Source organism: Salvelinus sp. IW2-2015, linkage group LG17, assembly GCF_002910315.2.
Source record: "Salvelinus sp. IW2-2015 linkage group LG17, ASM291031v2, whole genome shotgun sequence".
NCBI classification, from domain to species: domain Eukaryota; kingdom Metazoa; phylum Chordata; class Actinopteri; order Salmoniformes; family Salmonidae; genus Salvelinus; species Salvelinus sp. IW2-2015.
In genome coordinates, this window is record NC_036857.1 from 8,858,518 (window position 1) to 8,873,824 (window position 15,307).

General features: G+C 39.6%; 1 protein-coding gene across 1 annotated transcript in view; it reads right to left on the reverse strand.

The window, feature by feature from the left end:
• The window catches only part of LOC111976864 (serine/threonine-protein kinase WNK2-like), an 80,047-nt gene that overhangs the window by 39,382 nt on the left and 25,358 nt on the right, over positions 1–15,307 (reverse strand). Inside the window, exons 3-5 of the mRNA XM_070448166.1 lie at positions 12,949–13,121; positions 12,394–12,614; positions 12,106–12,263 (exon numbers count right to left, since the gene is read on the reverse strand). Of these exons, the coding sequence (XP_070304267.1) occupies positions 12,106–12,263; positions 12,394–12,614; positions 12,949–13,121 (552 nt within the window). The remainder of the gene's footprint in view (positions 1–12,105; positions 12,264–12,393; positions 12,615–12,948; positions 13,122–15,307) is intronic.

Genomic DNA, 15,307 nt, shown 5'->3' on the forward strand with positions numbered 1-15,307 from the left:
TTGTTGTCCTGGCACTACACTGCCAGGTCTCTGACCTCCCTATAGGCTGTCGCATCATTGTCGGTGATCAGGCCTAACACTGTTGTGTCGTCAGCAAACTTAATGGTGGTGGAGTCGTGCTTGGCCACGCAGTCGTGGGATAAACAGGGAGTACTGGAGGGGACTAAGCATGCACCCCTGACGGGCCCCAGTGTTGAGGATCAGCGTGGTGGATGTGTTGTTACCTACCCTTACCGCCTGGGGGAGGCCCGTAAGGAAGTCCAGAAACCAGTTGCAGAGGGAGGTGTTTAGTCCCAGGGTCCTTAGCTTAGTGATGAGCTTTGTGGGCACTATGGTGTTGAACGCTGAGCTGCAGTCAATGAATAGCACTCTCACATAGGTGTTCCTTTTGTCCAGGTGGGAAAGGGCAGTGTGGACTGCGATTGAGATTGCATCATCTGTGGATCTGTTGGGGCGGTATGCGAATTGAAGTGGGTCTAGGGTTTCTGGCATGATGGTGTTGATGTGAACCATGACCAGCCTACCAAAGTATTTGAGGGAGTGCGCACAAACGTTGGCCTATATGTTTTGATTTTTAATACATTCTAAAAGATACATGACGCGATTAATTATGGCTTGAAAAAAGCTCTGCTTTGTTTCTTGTGCAGGCTGTACACACTTCAGTCTCTCATTCACAATTTGACAAGCACTTGATAATGCGTTGAATTTCCCGGCAGCATCCCCTTTGTGTGGCATAATGCCCCTTAAAACAAATCCATGCCTTTTGTGGCTGTTGTGCCCTTGGGCTGCATATAATCATTTGAATTCCCTTCTCCCTGCGTGTTTTGAAGCACCTCTCACTCACGTGATCGGGTCTTTCTCACAGGCTACAAGTGAAGACCAACACACCGAGGATGCAACTGCGCGCATCCTTTCCGATGCGCATATTGAAGATATTGGAAGAACTGTCCACATTTACTTTGTCGTCAGCCAACAAGATGAGCAGGCCTAATGAACAACAAAATCCCTAGCCTATGTCATTCTACTATCCCCCATTGTACAAAAGTTGACTATACTGTGCGAGAAATAAATATTCCAAACATAGTCTGGGACAGTCGTGGGATGCGATAGATGCTAATTCAACCTCTTGCATCAAAAAGCATTTTTACGCAATGAGGCTGATGCAACAGATCAGAATGTTTAGCTTACAATGTTGATAAATTATTAGGCTATTTCTTCACATTATAAGCACAGCAATGCACACACACGGCAGTAGGCTATAAGCGCAAATGTTCCGTTAGCAGGAAAACACCCTTATCAAAAGTCACTGTTGTGAAGACAAGCAATGTGCTTAATATTAGGAAATCTGAGATACATATAATAGGAATAGTCTATAGAAAGCTGATGGGATCCTCTTTTTAATAGAAGGCATCACTATTTTCTCACYCAATTGCATAGCCTATAGAAATGTTGCAAAACATGAGCTCTCATGAAGTGTTTGATTAGAATTTCTATTACATCAGAGTGATTAGAGGGACAATATCGAGTGCCGAGTACCAGGCAGTCAGAATGTTTGGTAGGCTACTAATGACCATCAGCAGCATCAGAGCTTGGAGAAGCCTAATTACCAAAACGGTTATGTGGAATTTGACTGCCTTCATGACTCGCTACCGCTGGTGTGGCGGTAATACAGTCACCACAACAGCCCTGGGCAGTGCCACATCATAACCATCTTTACTGTCCAGTAAGCTTGTCATACTAGGGAGTTATTCAAGTATCAAAACCCATGGGGCTCTAGTAACATAACCCCTTCCTTGGAAAGARATTGCATTTCCTTACATTCAATGGGGCATTTCCATTGTGGAATAGTGTACCATGAAAGCCATAATAATACAGTTGCTATCGTCAAACCATCCTCTTCCGTAATAACCCAATAGACTGGGCTTACTGAGTTCAATCTAAAGCTCATTTTCTCATGGTCACGTGTGTGTGAGCTACAGACTTGTACCATTGTATGTTTATTTCTTCTGCATCTGTAGAAACCAACCATTAGTCTGTTATTAAAAATGGGTGCTGAGCTAGAGTGGTGTTTGTGAGAAAAGGGCGGATCCCAAAGGGGGTCTTTTTACAAAACACATTTGTTAAATCCAAAATGGTTTGCGCTACAAACTATTGAAAACCATTGATGAAAAGCTTACTCTCACGAACACATGTTTTGCTCTATGACGCTCACAAGCTACACAAGAGTCGCTAGAAGGTAAGGGGTTTTTCTACATAGAAGATCATAGGAAATCCCAGGACAGTGTCTATAATACTGTAATAAGCTCACAGTTGCTGTCAAATTCTAAACCTCAAACAGTTGTCACTGACTAGTTGGATATTCATTTCACACTGAACAAACAATTTCTGCACTTACAGCATTCATAGAAAGTCATTATCAAGTTTTTGCTTAAAACTCATGAATGCAGCTCTTTTTGTCAAATTGTTTTGCGTTTTACTTGGTTTTGGTTGTCCTGAAAATAATATGGTAAAATACTTAATTGTGAGGCTAAATATAAAGGGCTGGACATGCAGATAAATGAAAGTCAAATAAATTAAAAGCCAATTTTTACTGGGGTTTGGGACTGATTAAAAGTCTGGTTAAAAAGACATGGTTAAAAAGACATGCTCTGGATCTTTGGCGACTACAAAATATATTAACCTCCTGCGTTGGACTGGGTGTGTCGATGTGTAGTTCATACATGCAAGATCTATGATCAGCATTACCGTCGGACCTRAATTAACCACGAAATCCCTAGTTTGAAAGAAACTTTTTCTGGACGCTGTGCTGCACCATTGTCCCCCACGTGGGCCAGTCCCCTCACAATTAGAGTTCTAGCCAATGAGCTTCACCCTTCACCATTTGAGTGACAGCTAGCCAGATGCACACACAGCAGAGCGAGAGGATTGACATGGTGCACAAACCAGCACGTGACGTAGTATGCAATTTTCGGGAACCACTTTTAGATTGTGAGCGTTACTTTCAGAACTACTGGATAAAAAGTATACAAAAGTACCAGAGAATCTCTTTAATATAGAGAGTATAGAGAGGTCATTCAAAAAAAAAGGTAAAGCCCTAGTTAGAAAATGAAAACCTATTTTATGACCTTGTGATGCTCTTTATTTTCTTATTATTTGCTCATCTGTCAAAATGTTGGGGATCATGTCTAAACAGCAATTTTCAAGTCTTGCCATAGTATTTCAAGCAGATTTAAGTCAAAACTAACTTGGCCACTTAGGAACATTTACTGTCTTTTTGGTAAGCGTAGATTACCAAATCTAGTGTAGATTTGGTAATCTAGTGTAGATTTGGCCTTGTGTTGTAGCTTATTGTCCCGCTGAAAGGTGAATTCCTCTCCCAGTATCTGGTGTAAAGCAGACAAACAGGTTTTGCTCTAGGATTTTTCCTGTGCTTAGCCTTATCCCGTTTCTTTGTATCCTGAAAAACTCCCCAGTATTTGCAGATGTAAAGCATACCCATTCCATGATGCAGCCACCACACTTGAAAATAAGGAGGCAGTTACTCAGTGATGTGTTGTGTGTGTTGGATTTGCCCCAAACATAGGGCTTTGCATCTAGGCCAAAAGAAATGTATTCCTTTTCCATGTTATTTTTTCAGTATTACCTTAGTGCCTTGTTGCATACAAAATGCATGTTTTGGAATATATTTTTTTGTGTGTGTGTATATTTAGGTTATTTTCACAGTGTCATTTAGGCCATTATTGTGGAGTCACTACAATGTTGATCCATCCTCAGTTCTCTCCCATCACAGCCATTGAACTGTGTAGCTGTTTATTTTTTTAAATGTTAAATCAGCTCTGTTCAGAAGGACTACTATCTTTGAGGTGTCTGGGTGAATTAATACATAATAGCATATTATAATAGAACAGCATATTTATTAACTAGACAATGCTTAAATAGATATTCAATGTTTGGTTTGTTATTAGTACCCAATCACTGCCCTATTGTAGTACCCAATCACTGCCCTAGGCTTTTTCGAAAAGCTCCCTGGTCTTTGTAGTTGAATCTGTGCTTGAAATTCAATACTTGACTGAGGAACCTTACAGATGTATGGAGACAGAGGAAAGGTTAGCTATTCAAAAATCATGCCAACCAGGGCATATATATATATATATATATATATATATACACATATACATTTTTTTTTTTATATATAAAAAAAGTTTGTACCTGTGGCAGGTAGATAAAATTAGAATCTACCCTTAACTCAGATTTTTTACCAGCCCAAATATTTTTGTCCCACTAAAATTACAAAAACACAATAAAAACTGATGAGCATGCTTTGTAATATTTCTAAAACAAATGTATTACTAGTAAGAAGTGATGTATATTGTTTGATTTCATTTTTTTGCGACCGAGTCAATTAACCAAAATATCAGAGGAGACAAAATGTTCACCTGCCCCTTTAAGGGTGGGAGGTTACAGTGATAACGTGAATCAAGTCATATTTGTGCCTGTGAGATTGAATCTGACCAGTGCTGCCATATTCACAACTTTCCAGGCAAATTGGGCTACTTTGAAAATGATGTGGCGGGTGAAAATGTATTGGTCATGGGTTGCGGGTTTTTGGGCCATTTCTAATTTGCTTAAAGAAAACAGTATCAAGCCAAGTGTTTTATGCATGTTCAGTTTTTGTGTCTTGGGGGCTGCAGGAGTTTGAAATGGAAGTTATGGAACTCCCTCGCGTGGTTCTTTTTAAAAATGGGGAAAAGTCCTCAATGAAACTGGCATTAAATGCAGAGAATGATACATTTGCCTCTGTTGGCCATCAAGCCTATTAATTGATATGCCATTGTAGGCTACCATTTGATACAATAAATGTTGAAATGACAATATCACTGGAGTCATTGCAAATCAATGTGCCACTTGTGTAGCCTACCTGGAGCTGGCAAACCAATTTAATAAATAGCCTATAACTTCAGTTTATTGTTGTAGCCTTATGTTTATATGCAATTTTTTTTATTGAATATGTGAAACATACAATATACTTGCAGTGAAGCCTCTCAACAACTACATCATACCAGTCATCCAACAGACTCCCATTCAGAGCGACACACAGAAGCATCCAGGTTCAATGCCCTGCTCAGATCTCCCACAAGGCCAAAAAGTGTCAACCCGAACCCTCCAAGACTGACTGCCCCCCCCCCCCCTCCCTCCCCACAGTTCCCAATAGCTGTCCCTCAACTATTCGAGACCCCTCCCACAGCCCCCCAAGATGAAAAATAAAAAATAAAATTAATTCCATTCCCCACCCAAGAACCCCCACCAATGCAACAACTAAGAGAATGACTAAAGAAGAAAAATGAAAGAACGAAAGAAACAGCAAACACACTAAAATCATAAAGCAATGCCAACTGTATATGTTTTGTGTGCATGTCTGGCACTATTACAGGTATGTGTGTGTTCTTGTATGCGTTTATTTGGATGAGAGTGTGTGTATATGCATGTGTAAAACTGCACGGCATCAGCCTCACGCAAACCGGCATTGGTTGTAAAAACACTCCCTCAGTGTCAGACATACTTTTTATTTTTACTTTTATCTTTGACCATCAGTCTAACTCCACACCACTTGTCTTCAATTCCACATCCCAACCTCAGCCATCCATCTCTGCTGGCCACCCACTTAACGTTTCTACACAACACATATCTATCAACTATGCTGTGATGTTTAACGTACAATTTCAATCTTAATCAAATCCACAGATTGCGAGTTGAAGATTACTAATACACTTAGTCAAATTATTTTATTAGTAATTGGCTGACCCGGTCTCTACAGATCTCTAACAGTACTATTTCTAGGGTCAATTTTAGATCAATGCTATTTTCAGCCATTCCTGAACCTGAGACCAGAAACGGGCTACCTGAGGGCAATACCAAAATAAATGGTCTTCACAAAAAATCTGCAGAGCTTCGATGATTTTATGCCCAAATATTCAAGAATTCTATATAATAATTTTAGCTGAAAAGCAAAGTCTTGAATCTTGCGTTGTTTTATATATCAACTCATATACCCTGTATCATGGAATTCGGTCCATCAAAAAATCTCTTAAACTATTTTGCGATCTGTATGGCAGTTGTCAACATCTGGTCCTCAAATTAAACTGGTATACTTTCCTATTTATGCTATTTTTATTCCTCCGCCAATTTTGATCTTTTGATCTGGCAGACAGACCAGTTCCCTACCCCCTTCCGCTGCCATTTTTGGGGTAATGCTGTAATCAATTGGTTGTACTCTTGGATTGAGCAGACCTTTCCGTACAATTCTGATAACTCCATGAAGGACATAACTCTACAATGTAATTTAAGAACAAAACACCCCTTTCAAACATCTTTCGCATAAATACAGGTATTTTATCAACCAGCACATTTGAGTTCAGCCATAATATTTGTTCTCTCTTTTCAGGGGGAGGAAATTGAAATTGTAGCCAGCTCTGCAATGCTTGTTTGAAAAAGAGAGATACTTTTTTTCTTAGTATCATTTTCAATTAATCGAAAATGAGGCGCATCAATCTGCACAAAGGCAAAAAGGCCATTTTTAAACAATGGATGAGCTTTTWAGTAATCTACTTGAGAACCATCCCACCCAATTCATAGTCATTATATTGATAAGCATGGTTTATTTTGTCTGGTTTAGCATCCCAGATGAAGCAAAATATTTTTTGCTCAAATGATTTGAAAAATGAATCAGGAGTAGGCAGCACCATAAGTAAGTAAACTGAGATATGACTAAGGAATTAATCAGGGCAATTTTTCCATAAATAGACAGGTATTTACCTCCATGGTTGCAGGAGCGTGTCTATTTCTACAAGTTTTCTATTGAAATTCATTGTGGGGAGCGTATTTATACCTTTTGTGATATGAGTACCAAGTATGTCTACTTCACCATCAGCCCATTTTATAGGTAAACTGCAGGGTAATGTAAAAGTTGTATTTTAAAAAAGATCCAATACGTAATATTGTACACTTACCATAATTAGGTTTTAGTCCAGAGAGTACAGAAAAGTCATCTAGATCTTACATTTACATTTAAGTCATTTAGCAGACGCTCTTATCCAGAGCGACTTACAAATTGGATCTTTAATGAGACATTGCAGGGATCTAACTTGCGGACTTAATATAAAACTTGAGTCATCGGCATACATGGACACCTTTGTTTTAAAGCCTTGGATTTCTAATCCTCTGTCGTTATTGGATCGGATTATAATAGCTAGCATTTCGATGGCCATAACGAATAGATACGGTGACAGCGGACACCCTTGTTTAACTCCTCCTGCCAATTCAAAACTCAGAAGTAGTCGTTATTTACTATTTTACACCTGGGGTTGCTTTACATTATTTTTACCCAATTTATAAAAGACATTTACCGAAATTGAAAAATATCCAGGCATTTATAAATAAAATCCAGTCTTACTTTATCAAATGCCTTTTCAAAATCCGCTATAAAATACCAGGCCTGGCTTAGATGTTCTATTATTTCTAGTAGTTGTCGTATATTTTCTGCAATGTATCATCCATGTAAAAAACCTGTCTGATCAGGATGAAAAATACCTGGTAAAACCCTTTTAAATTCTGAGTGCTATGCATTTCGCTAGTATTATTGCGTCACAACATTGAAGTGTAAGGGGCCTCCAGTTTTTTTTTAGATAGACTGGGTCTTTATAATTGCCATCTGGGTCTTGTTTTAACAATAGAGAAATCAGACCTTCCTGCGGAGTACCTGACAGACTACCATTTCTATAGAAGTGGTTAAAAAACAAACTAACAATTGAGCTTTTAGTATATCAAAAAAAGGCTTGATATACCTCTACCGGTATGTCATCAAGCCCTAGGGTTTTTCCAGACAAAGGATTTAATAGCCTCAGTTTTTCCTCTGTAATTTGGCCTTCGCACTGATCTTTAAATATGTTAATTTTCCATATTATTTGGAAAGAATTCCTTACCGTAATCTTAATTCAGTGGGAGAGGATGATACGGAAAAGAGATCTGCCTAAAAGAATTAGCTTCCTCTTAAAATATAATTCGGAGAATCATAGATGACTCGTCTTCAGTAACGAGTTTCTGCAAACTATTTTTGTTAGCGTTCCTGTATTGGAAATTCAGTTAGAATTTTGTGCATTTTTCTCCATATTCCATCCAGTTTGCTTTATTTTTTTGTAATAGATTACATTAGATTGTTCTTGAATAGTTCAAGTTTTTTGTATCTCTGTAGTATCGTCTTCATTGCTATCTACCTGTACTATTAGTTCATGGATTTCCCTTGTTAGTCTTGTCTCTTTAGCCAGAAACTGCTTTTTTATTATTGATGAATATTGAATGACCTCTGAAGGTACCATTTAAAAAGGTTTCCCAAACAATAAATGGATTTTGCTGAACCTATATTATACTGGAGAAATTCAGTTATAAATTATTTTTGTCTTATTTTAACTAAGTTGTCCTCCAGTAAACTTTGATTAAATTTCCAATATCCCCGTTCACGTGGAAAAACGAAGAGTTATGTGAATTCCAATTAGATGATCCAATCGCATGCGGTATCCTATTAAAACTTTAACCTTTGATGCAAGAGAGAAAGACAAGTAGTCAAGACGACTAGCTTGATTAAGTCTCCTCCATGTATATCTCACTAGGTCGGGGTTTTTAGTCTCCAAATATCCACTATTTCTAAAGTGTCCATAATATTTGTGATTTCCTTAAGGGAACGGTGTTTATAGTTTGTAGAGCGATTACCTTCATATCGACTTCATAGTGTTTAGATATTTTTACAGTTCCCATACTTTTTTTTCGTAACCTGAAGTCCCTGTAGAATTTAGTACAGCCATGATGTTATGGAGCTGTCTCGGAATAAGCTGTCCATCTATAAAGAGTTTGTCCACAATGAGAAAGGCACGCTTACCCTTCTCCCTTTGTACCAGATACAGTCGCTTACGATGTTCGTTTATCTCCCTTGGAAATTGGTCATCGAGACAGAATTTGGACCCTTTAAGCTCCCTTCCCCTGCTTTTGATCAGCTCCTTTTGTTGGTAGTGTTCAAATTATGCGATGATTGGTCGGGGACCTTTGGTCTTGTCGCTCTGAGTTCCAAGCCTGTGTAATCATTGGAAAGCCACCTTGTTTACAGTCTCTATAGGAAGTTTCAAGGCAGATTGCATGAATTCTCTGATCGTGCTCTCTGGATTATTGGATGTGTCCTCAGGAATCCCAGAAGAGAAAAAAAATAGATTTAAAAAAACAAACAATTTTCACGCATGCTACGACTTTGTATGTCTAGTAGCGACTCCATCACCTTTTTTCCCCTGAGTAGACAATCCATGTTGGATTTTTACCTTGGCTGCGAGTGCCTTGTTTTCCTTGGAGCGTGAGAAGTTCACTCTAGCTAAACTCCCTCAGCCCTGCTACCTCCTCACACAACTTTTCCAGTGTTGCATGGATTCCAGCCAGAGCACTAGGCTCTACTTCAATGGTAAGTAATTCGTCCGTGTCTGTAGATGAATCTGTTTATTTTTTTCCCCCCCTCGGGTTAAAGTTATTTTGTGAGGTAGTATGATCTTTCCATGATGGAGTATGTTGTTCCTCCATAGCGTAAAGCTGTTGGTACTCGTCAATTTCCCTCAGGATCTCCTTAGTATCCAGGTTGGCTCTTTACTGCAACCAGTTGTTTTACGAAAAGATAACAATGAGTCTTTCCCACGACAGGTGTCTGTAGTACAGCCAGCTAGCACTCGCGGAATCCACACAAAAAAAGGGAACACAAACTTGCAGTCCCAGCTGAGTGTAGACATTACAAACAACAAACCGAGTGTAGACAGTACAACGTTCTGTTGCGCGCTCGGGTGACGAATCTGATATGTTTAGATAATTAAATTGGAAGTCAAAGCTCTATAGCAATTGCCGATCAGTTGTTAGAACGCATTAGATTAACAGTAGTCAAGATTGTTAATTTTAAAAATTGCCTAAACACTGACTGTTGTTGACAAGCATATTCAGTATATACAAACACCACATGAGGCTGCTGAGGGGAGGACGGCTCATATGAATGGCTGGAACGGCGCAAATTTAATCGCATCAAACACCTGGAAACCATGTGTTTGATACCATTCCACTAATTCCGCTCCAGACATTACCATGAGCCTGTTCTCCCCAATTAAGGTGCCACAGACCTCCTTTGATATATACATAATTCATTCACTAATTTAAATTATGACCCCATTCTCAGTATCCTATTCCAGCAGGCCATTGGAAACAACCACTTACCTCGAAATCACCTCGCTATTCATGTTGAATAAATTAATCTGTTTGAACTAAGCAAGCTGCTAAATCGTTCAGTTTACATCTTGCCTACATCTTGTCTAGGCTAATGTAGACCTATCAAGGGATATAGGCTACCTGTCTTTATCTGAGCAAACCATGGCAAAGTTGAATTACAATTATAAAAACCCCGATTTTACTCTAGCCTATGCCTATTGAAATGACAAGTCAATCTCGCAAATGGGCCATTTATAACAGTTTGTAGGCTTAACATCTGGCACATAATAGAAAAATTGGCAGATAGCCTAACAGTTTGTTCATCCAAGTGTTTCTTGCTCAGAGATTGAGATCTTCTGTCCAACTTTAATCAAACTCTCCTGTCTGCTTTATCTATAGTTAAAGCTGTGGTAAATCAGACCTTAAACCATGGGTATGACCAAAAAAATGCGCTGGTAACCAGTTTATAATAGCAATAAGGCACCCCGGGGGTTTGTGGTATATGGCCAACGAATGTATCCAGGCTCTGTGTTGAATCATGCTTAAGAGCCCTTATCCGTGGTATACTGGCCATATACCATACCTTCTTGTGCCTTATTGCTTAAAATCATAGCAGTCAAACAAGTTTAGTCGACATCCATTGAAAGAAAATATAATTTTCCCTTATTAAAAACTCAGAATTTTCCCTTGCGACATAAAAWAATAATAATATTACAACATGTTATAGCTCTCAATAATTCTTATTTTGAGGGAAAACAATTCTTTCTTCTAATGTCGTTACAAGTTCCTACGCTATTCCTTGATTGTCTAGATAACGTTATGAAAAAGGTTATTGTATAAATATGGCAACTTTTTGGGGAAAATAAAATTGGGTTAGTTTTCAGGCCTTTTGGGCAGGTTGAGTGTAGTCATTGGACTAAATTTTAGCAGAACCTGGCAACCCTGAGTCTGACRAGTAGAAGCGTTGTCTTCTCTTCCCTAGTAGTAGAAACTCAAACATAGAAAAACAACCTAGCTTTTGAACAAAACTATGTAAATGGCCAAGAAACACAATACTTTCGTTTCAAGTAAATTAGACTTACCTGTGCACAGCGCTTCTAAAAAAAAAAATCTTTCACTCAGCTCTTCACGTGCGCACAGCCCGGCCAGACAGTGTTGCAGCACTAAGTGAAATAGGCTATATAAGATTCTTAGTTTTGAATTTGTGCAATGAATTTAACGGCTATGAACCCCCCCCAAAAAGGCAGAAATACTTTGAAACAGCTACTGCAGCATTTATTTTACTATAAATGGGATCATAATTGACTATTTTTATTCACAAAGGCGAGTGAAATGCTCACAATGTGGAGCCCTGACCACCAGCCAACATGGCTGGTGAAATAGACATCTTGCCTGCCAATGACAAAATCTACCCGCATTTGGCAGGTGGCCAGTGTTAATTTTAGGCCCTGATGTCAACTTCAAGTCCATGTAACTTGTGTTTTGTTAAACCACATTTAACTGAACTAAATTAGGCATCCTCTAAACAAAGAGGCTAAACACTTGTTCTACAACTATAATTTAGTTATATCTTTTTATTATTACAAATAAAATATTCCACTAACATTGAAGATATTTTGTGTATATTGTTTACAAAACATGAAAATTAAATACATTTTAATACTACTTTGTAACAAAATGTGAAAACCAAGGGATCTGAATCATTTTGCAAGGCAATTATTTTGCAATTAGTCACAGGGCCACAATTAATTTTTGTGTCTACCCTAGTTGTGAGAGTGTTACCTCTATACAAGCTYAATTGGTGTACATGTTAAAATGTGGACTCACGCTGGTGACTTTGCGATAGATCTGTGCAGCATTCTGGCACTCCGAGTAGGGGTACTCTGAGGTGGCCATCTCCAGCATACACATCCCAAAGGCATAGACGTCCACTGCCTCGTCATAGTGCTCCTCATACATCTCTGGGGCCATGAACTCTGGGGTGCCTGGGAGGACAGGGGTCAAAGGTTAGAAAGGAGGATACTATTAGAATCTGGAGGCTGTTGTCCATTTGAGAAAGACTAATAGATGACGAGACACCATGTGTTACTGATGCAGTCAGGTTGGATCTCCTACCTATGACACTCTTGGCGAAGGAGGCCCTCTTGAGCGTGGCCAGCCCCAGGTCTCCTATCTTTACGGAGCCGGTGGGGCCCGTAATGAAGATGTTGTCACACTTCAGGTCCCTGTGGATGATAGGAGGGTCCCGGGTGTGGAGGAAGTGGAGGCCCTTTAGGATCTGTCTACACCAGCTCCTTAAGACCTTGGGTTTCATCACCTTGAAGCGCTTCAGATACCTACAGGAGGGAAGGACATCAGTATCACCATCAATACATTCTACAGTCTTGGGATTGATAATCGACTCAAATTCGTTTTAACTTGGGGCTAACTTGGCGCAACTATTAATGTGCATATCACCCCTTGCCTCTTTTTGCAGTACTAGGGATAAAAACAAACTTAGTCATCTGATCAATGATAAATAATACTCCAGCACACATGTTGACTGGTTTGTTGGGGGAATGCATTAGAAAAAATATTTGTGTTGCGTTTATGTATAGATGCAGCCCAGTTATAGCCTGTTCCATTGACCATCATCTCTCCCATCTCCAGCAGGTCTGACAGCACACTCACGTTTTGAGTGTTCCGGAGGTCATGAGCTCAGTCACCAGGACAATGCACTTCTTCCCTTTGACGGGTGACTCCCAAAAGTCGTAGAAGCGGACGATGTTGGGGTGCTGCAGCCCCTTCAGCATCTCGGCCTCCTCCTTAAACCGCTGACGCTCCACTTTGGTCAGCTTACGGTCCTGAGGGAGGGGAAGGAAGGGGACAGAGGTCAAATCCAGGCATGTGGCCAGGAAAATATGCCTGGTTGAACCTTGGTAATTTCCAATGTTCTTCATAATCAAATGTTGCAACACTCTATACAAACTGTGGACAGAGATCATGTGAAATGAAGAGGTAATTACCTTGTTATGGATAGGGGGCAGCATTTTCACGTGTGGATAGAAAACACTGAKGTTTCTAAAACTGTTTGAATGATGTCTGTGAGTATAACAGAACTCAAATGGCAGGCGAAAACCTGAGAAAAATCCAACCAGGAAGTGGGAAATTGAGGTTTGTAAGTTTTCAACTCTTGGCCTATCGAATACACAGTGTCTATGGGGTCATTTTGCACTTCCTAAGGCTTCCACTAGATGTCAGTCTTTAGAACCTTGTTTGATGCTTCTACTGTGAAGTGGGGCCGAATGAGAGGGGATTGAGTAAGGTCTGCCATGCGCATTCACGTGAGAGCGAGCTCTGTTCCATCGTATTTCTGAAGACAAAGGAATTCGCCGGTTGGAACATTATTGAAGATTTATGTTAAAAACATCCTAAAGATTGATTCTATACTTCGTTTGACATGTTTCTACGGACTGTAATATGACTGTCTGAACTTTTGCCTGGACCTGCCCGCGCGTCGTTAGTTTAGATTGTGTACTGAACGCGCAAACCAAAAGGAGTAATTTGGACATAAATGGACTTTATGGAACAAATCAAACATTTATTGTGGAACTGGGATTCCTGGGAGTGCATTCTGATGAAGATCAAAGGTAAGTTAATATTTATAATGCTATTTCTAACTTATGTTGACTCCAACATGGCAGATATCTTCTTGGGTTGTGTTGGTCTCTGAGCGCCGTACTCAGATTATTGCATGGTTTGCTTTTTCCGTAAAGTTTTTTTGAAATCTGACACAGCGGTTGCATTAAGGAGAAGTATATATTTAAATCTGTGGATAACACTTGTATCTTTTATCAATGTTTATTATGAGTATTTCTGTGATTTGATGTGGCTCTGTACAAATTCACGGGATGTTTTGGAGGCAAAGCCAAATGTAAACTGAGGTTTTTGGATACAAATATGAACTTGACCGAACAAAACATACATGTATTGTGTAACATGTTGTCCCGGGAGTGTCATCTGAMGAAGAATATCAAAGGTTAGTGATTGATTTTATCAATATTTCTGCTTTTTGTGACTCCTCTCTTTGGTAGGAAAATCGCTGTATGCTTTCTGTGACTAGTTGCTGACCTAACATAATGATATGTTATGCTTTCGCCGAAAAGCTTTTTTGAAATCGGACACTGTGGTTGGATTAACGAGAATTTTATCTTTAAAATGGTGTCGAATACTTGTATGTTTGAGAAAAGTGAATTATGAGATTTCTGTTGATTGAATTTGGCGCCCTGCAATTTCATTGGCTAGCGGAACCCCAGTCCTAGACAGGTTAACATCAGAGCATTTCCAGAGGGACCTATACGCAGGATGGGAGAGTGGGCCTACAGTATGTGCAGGAAGCGCTTCCCTTGCTCCGTCTGTTTGTCCGTCTGGTATTAGTGTGTCTGTCTGTGCGCCATATTCAGCTCACTAATTGAAACATAGGTTTGACCCAGCTGGTCACCCCAGGGCAATGATTACTTTGGGCAGTGAGGACCAGTACGGGAAAATGAAAAATAAAGTTAATCAATTATATATTTTACGGGGACTGAAGGTGAGTTAAGGCTGCCAGGCTTGCTAGGACAGACCAGACAACTTCAATTAGCACTAAGGTGTGTAGAAAGAAGTGTCGAGGCCTTTGGGCCCAACAAGTAGTAGGAGTCTCTCACAACCTACCCCACCCAAATTCAGAGGCCTTTGAAGTCCCTTTCTGCTGTTCAGAGACCATTCACTGGCATTTTCTACAAGAAATCTTGTAGAAAAAAAGCATTTTGCCATTCGCCTCCTGAATGCTTTGTTGACTGTTTACCCAACCGTGAGACAGACTGTTTGTTTTCCTACACTCGGGACTGACTTTCTATTGGTTACACAGACTTTTGGCCTCCCATTCTATTCTAACCACTCCTCACCAGCTTTGTAGTCATGTTACCTGATGAAATTGTTGTACAATATGATCTTGTCGTCATCTAATGCACATTCAAATGTCATAAAATCAACATGGTAGAGCTCTCCC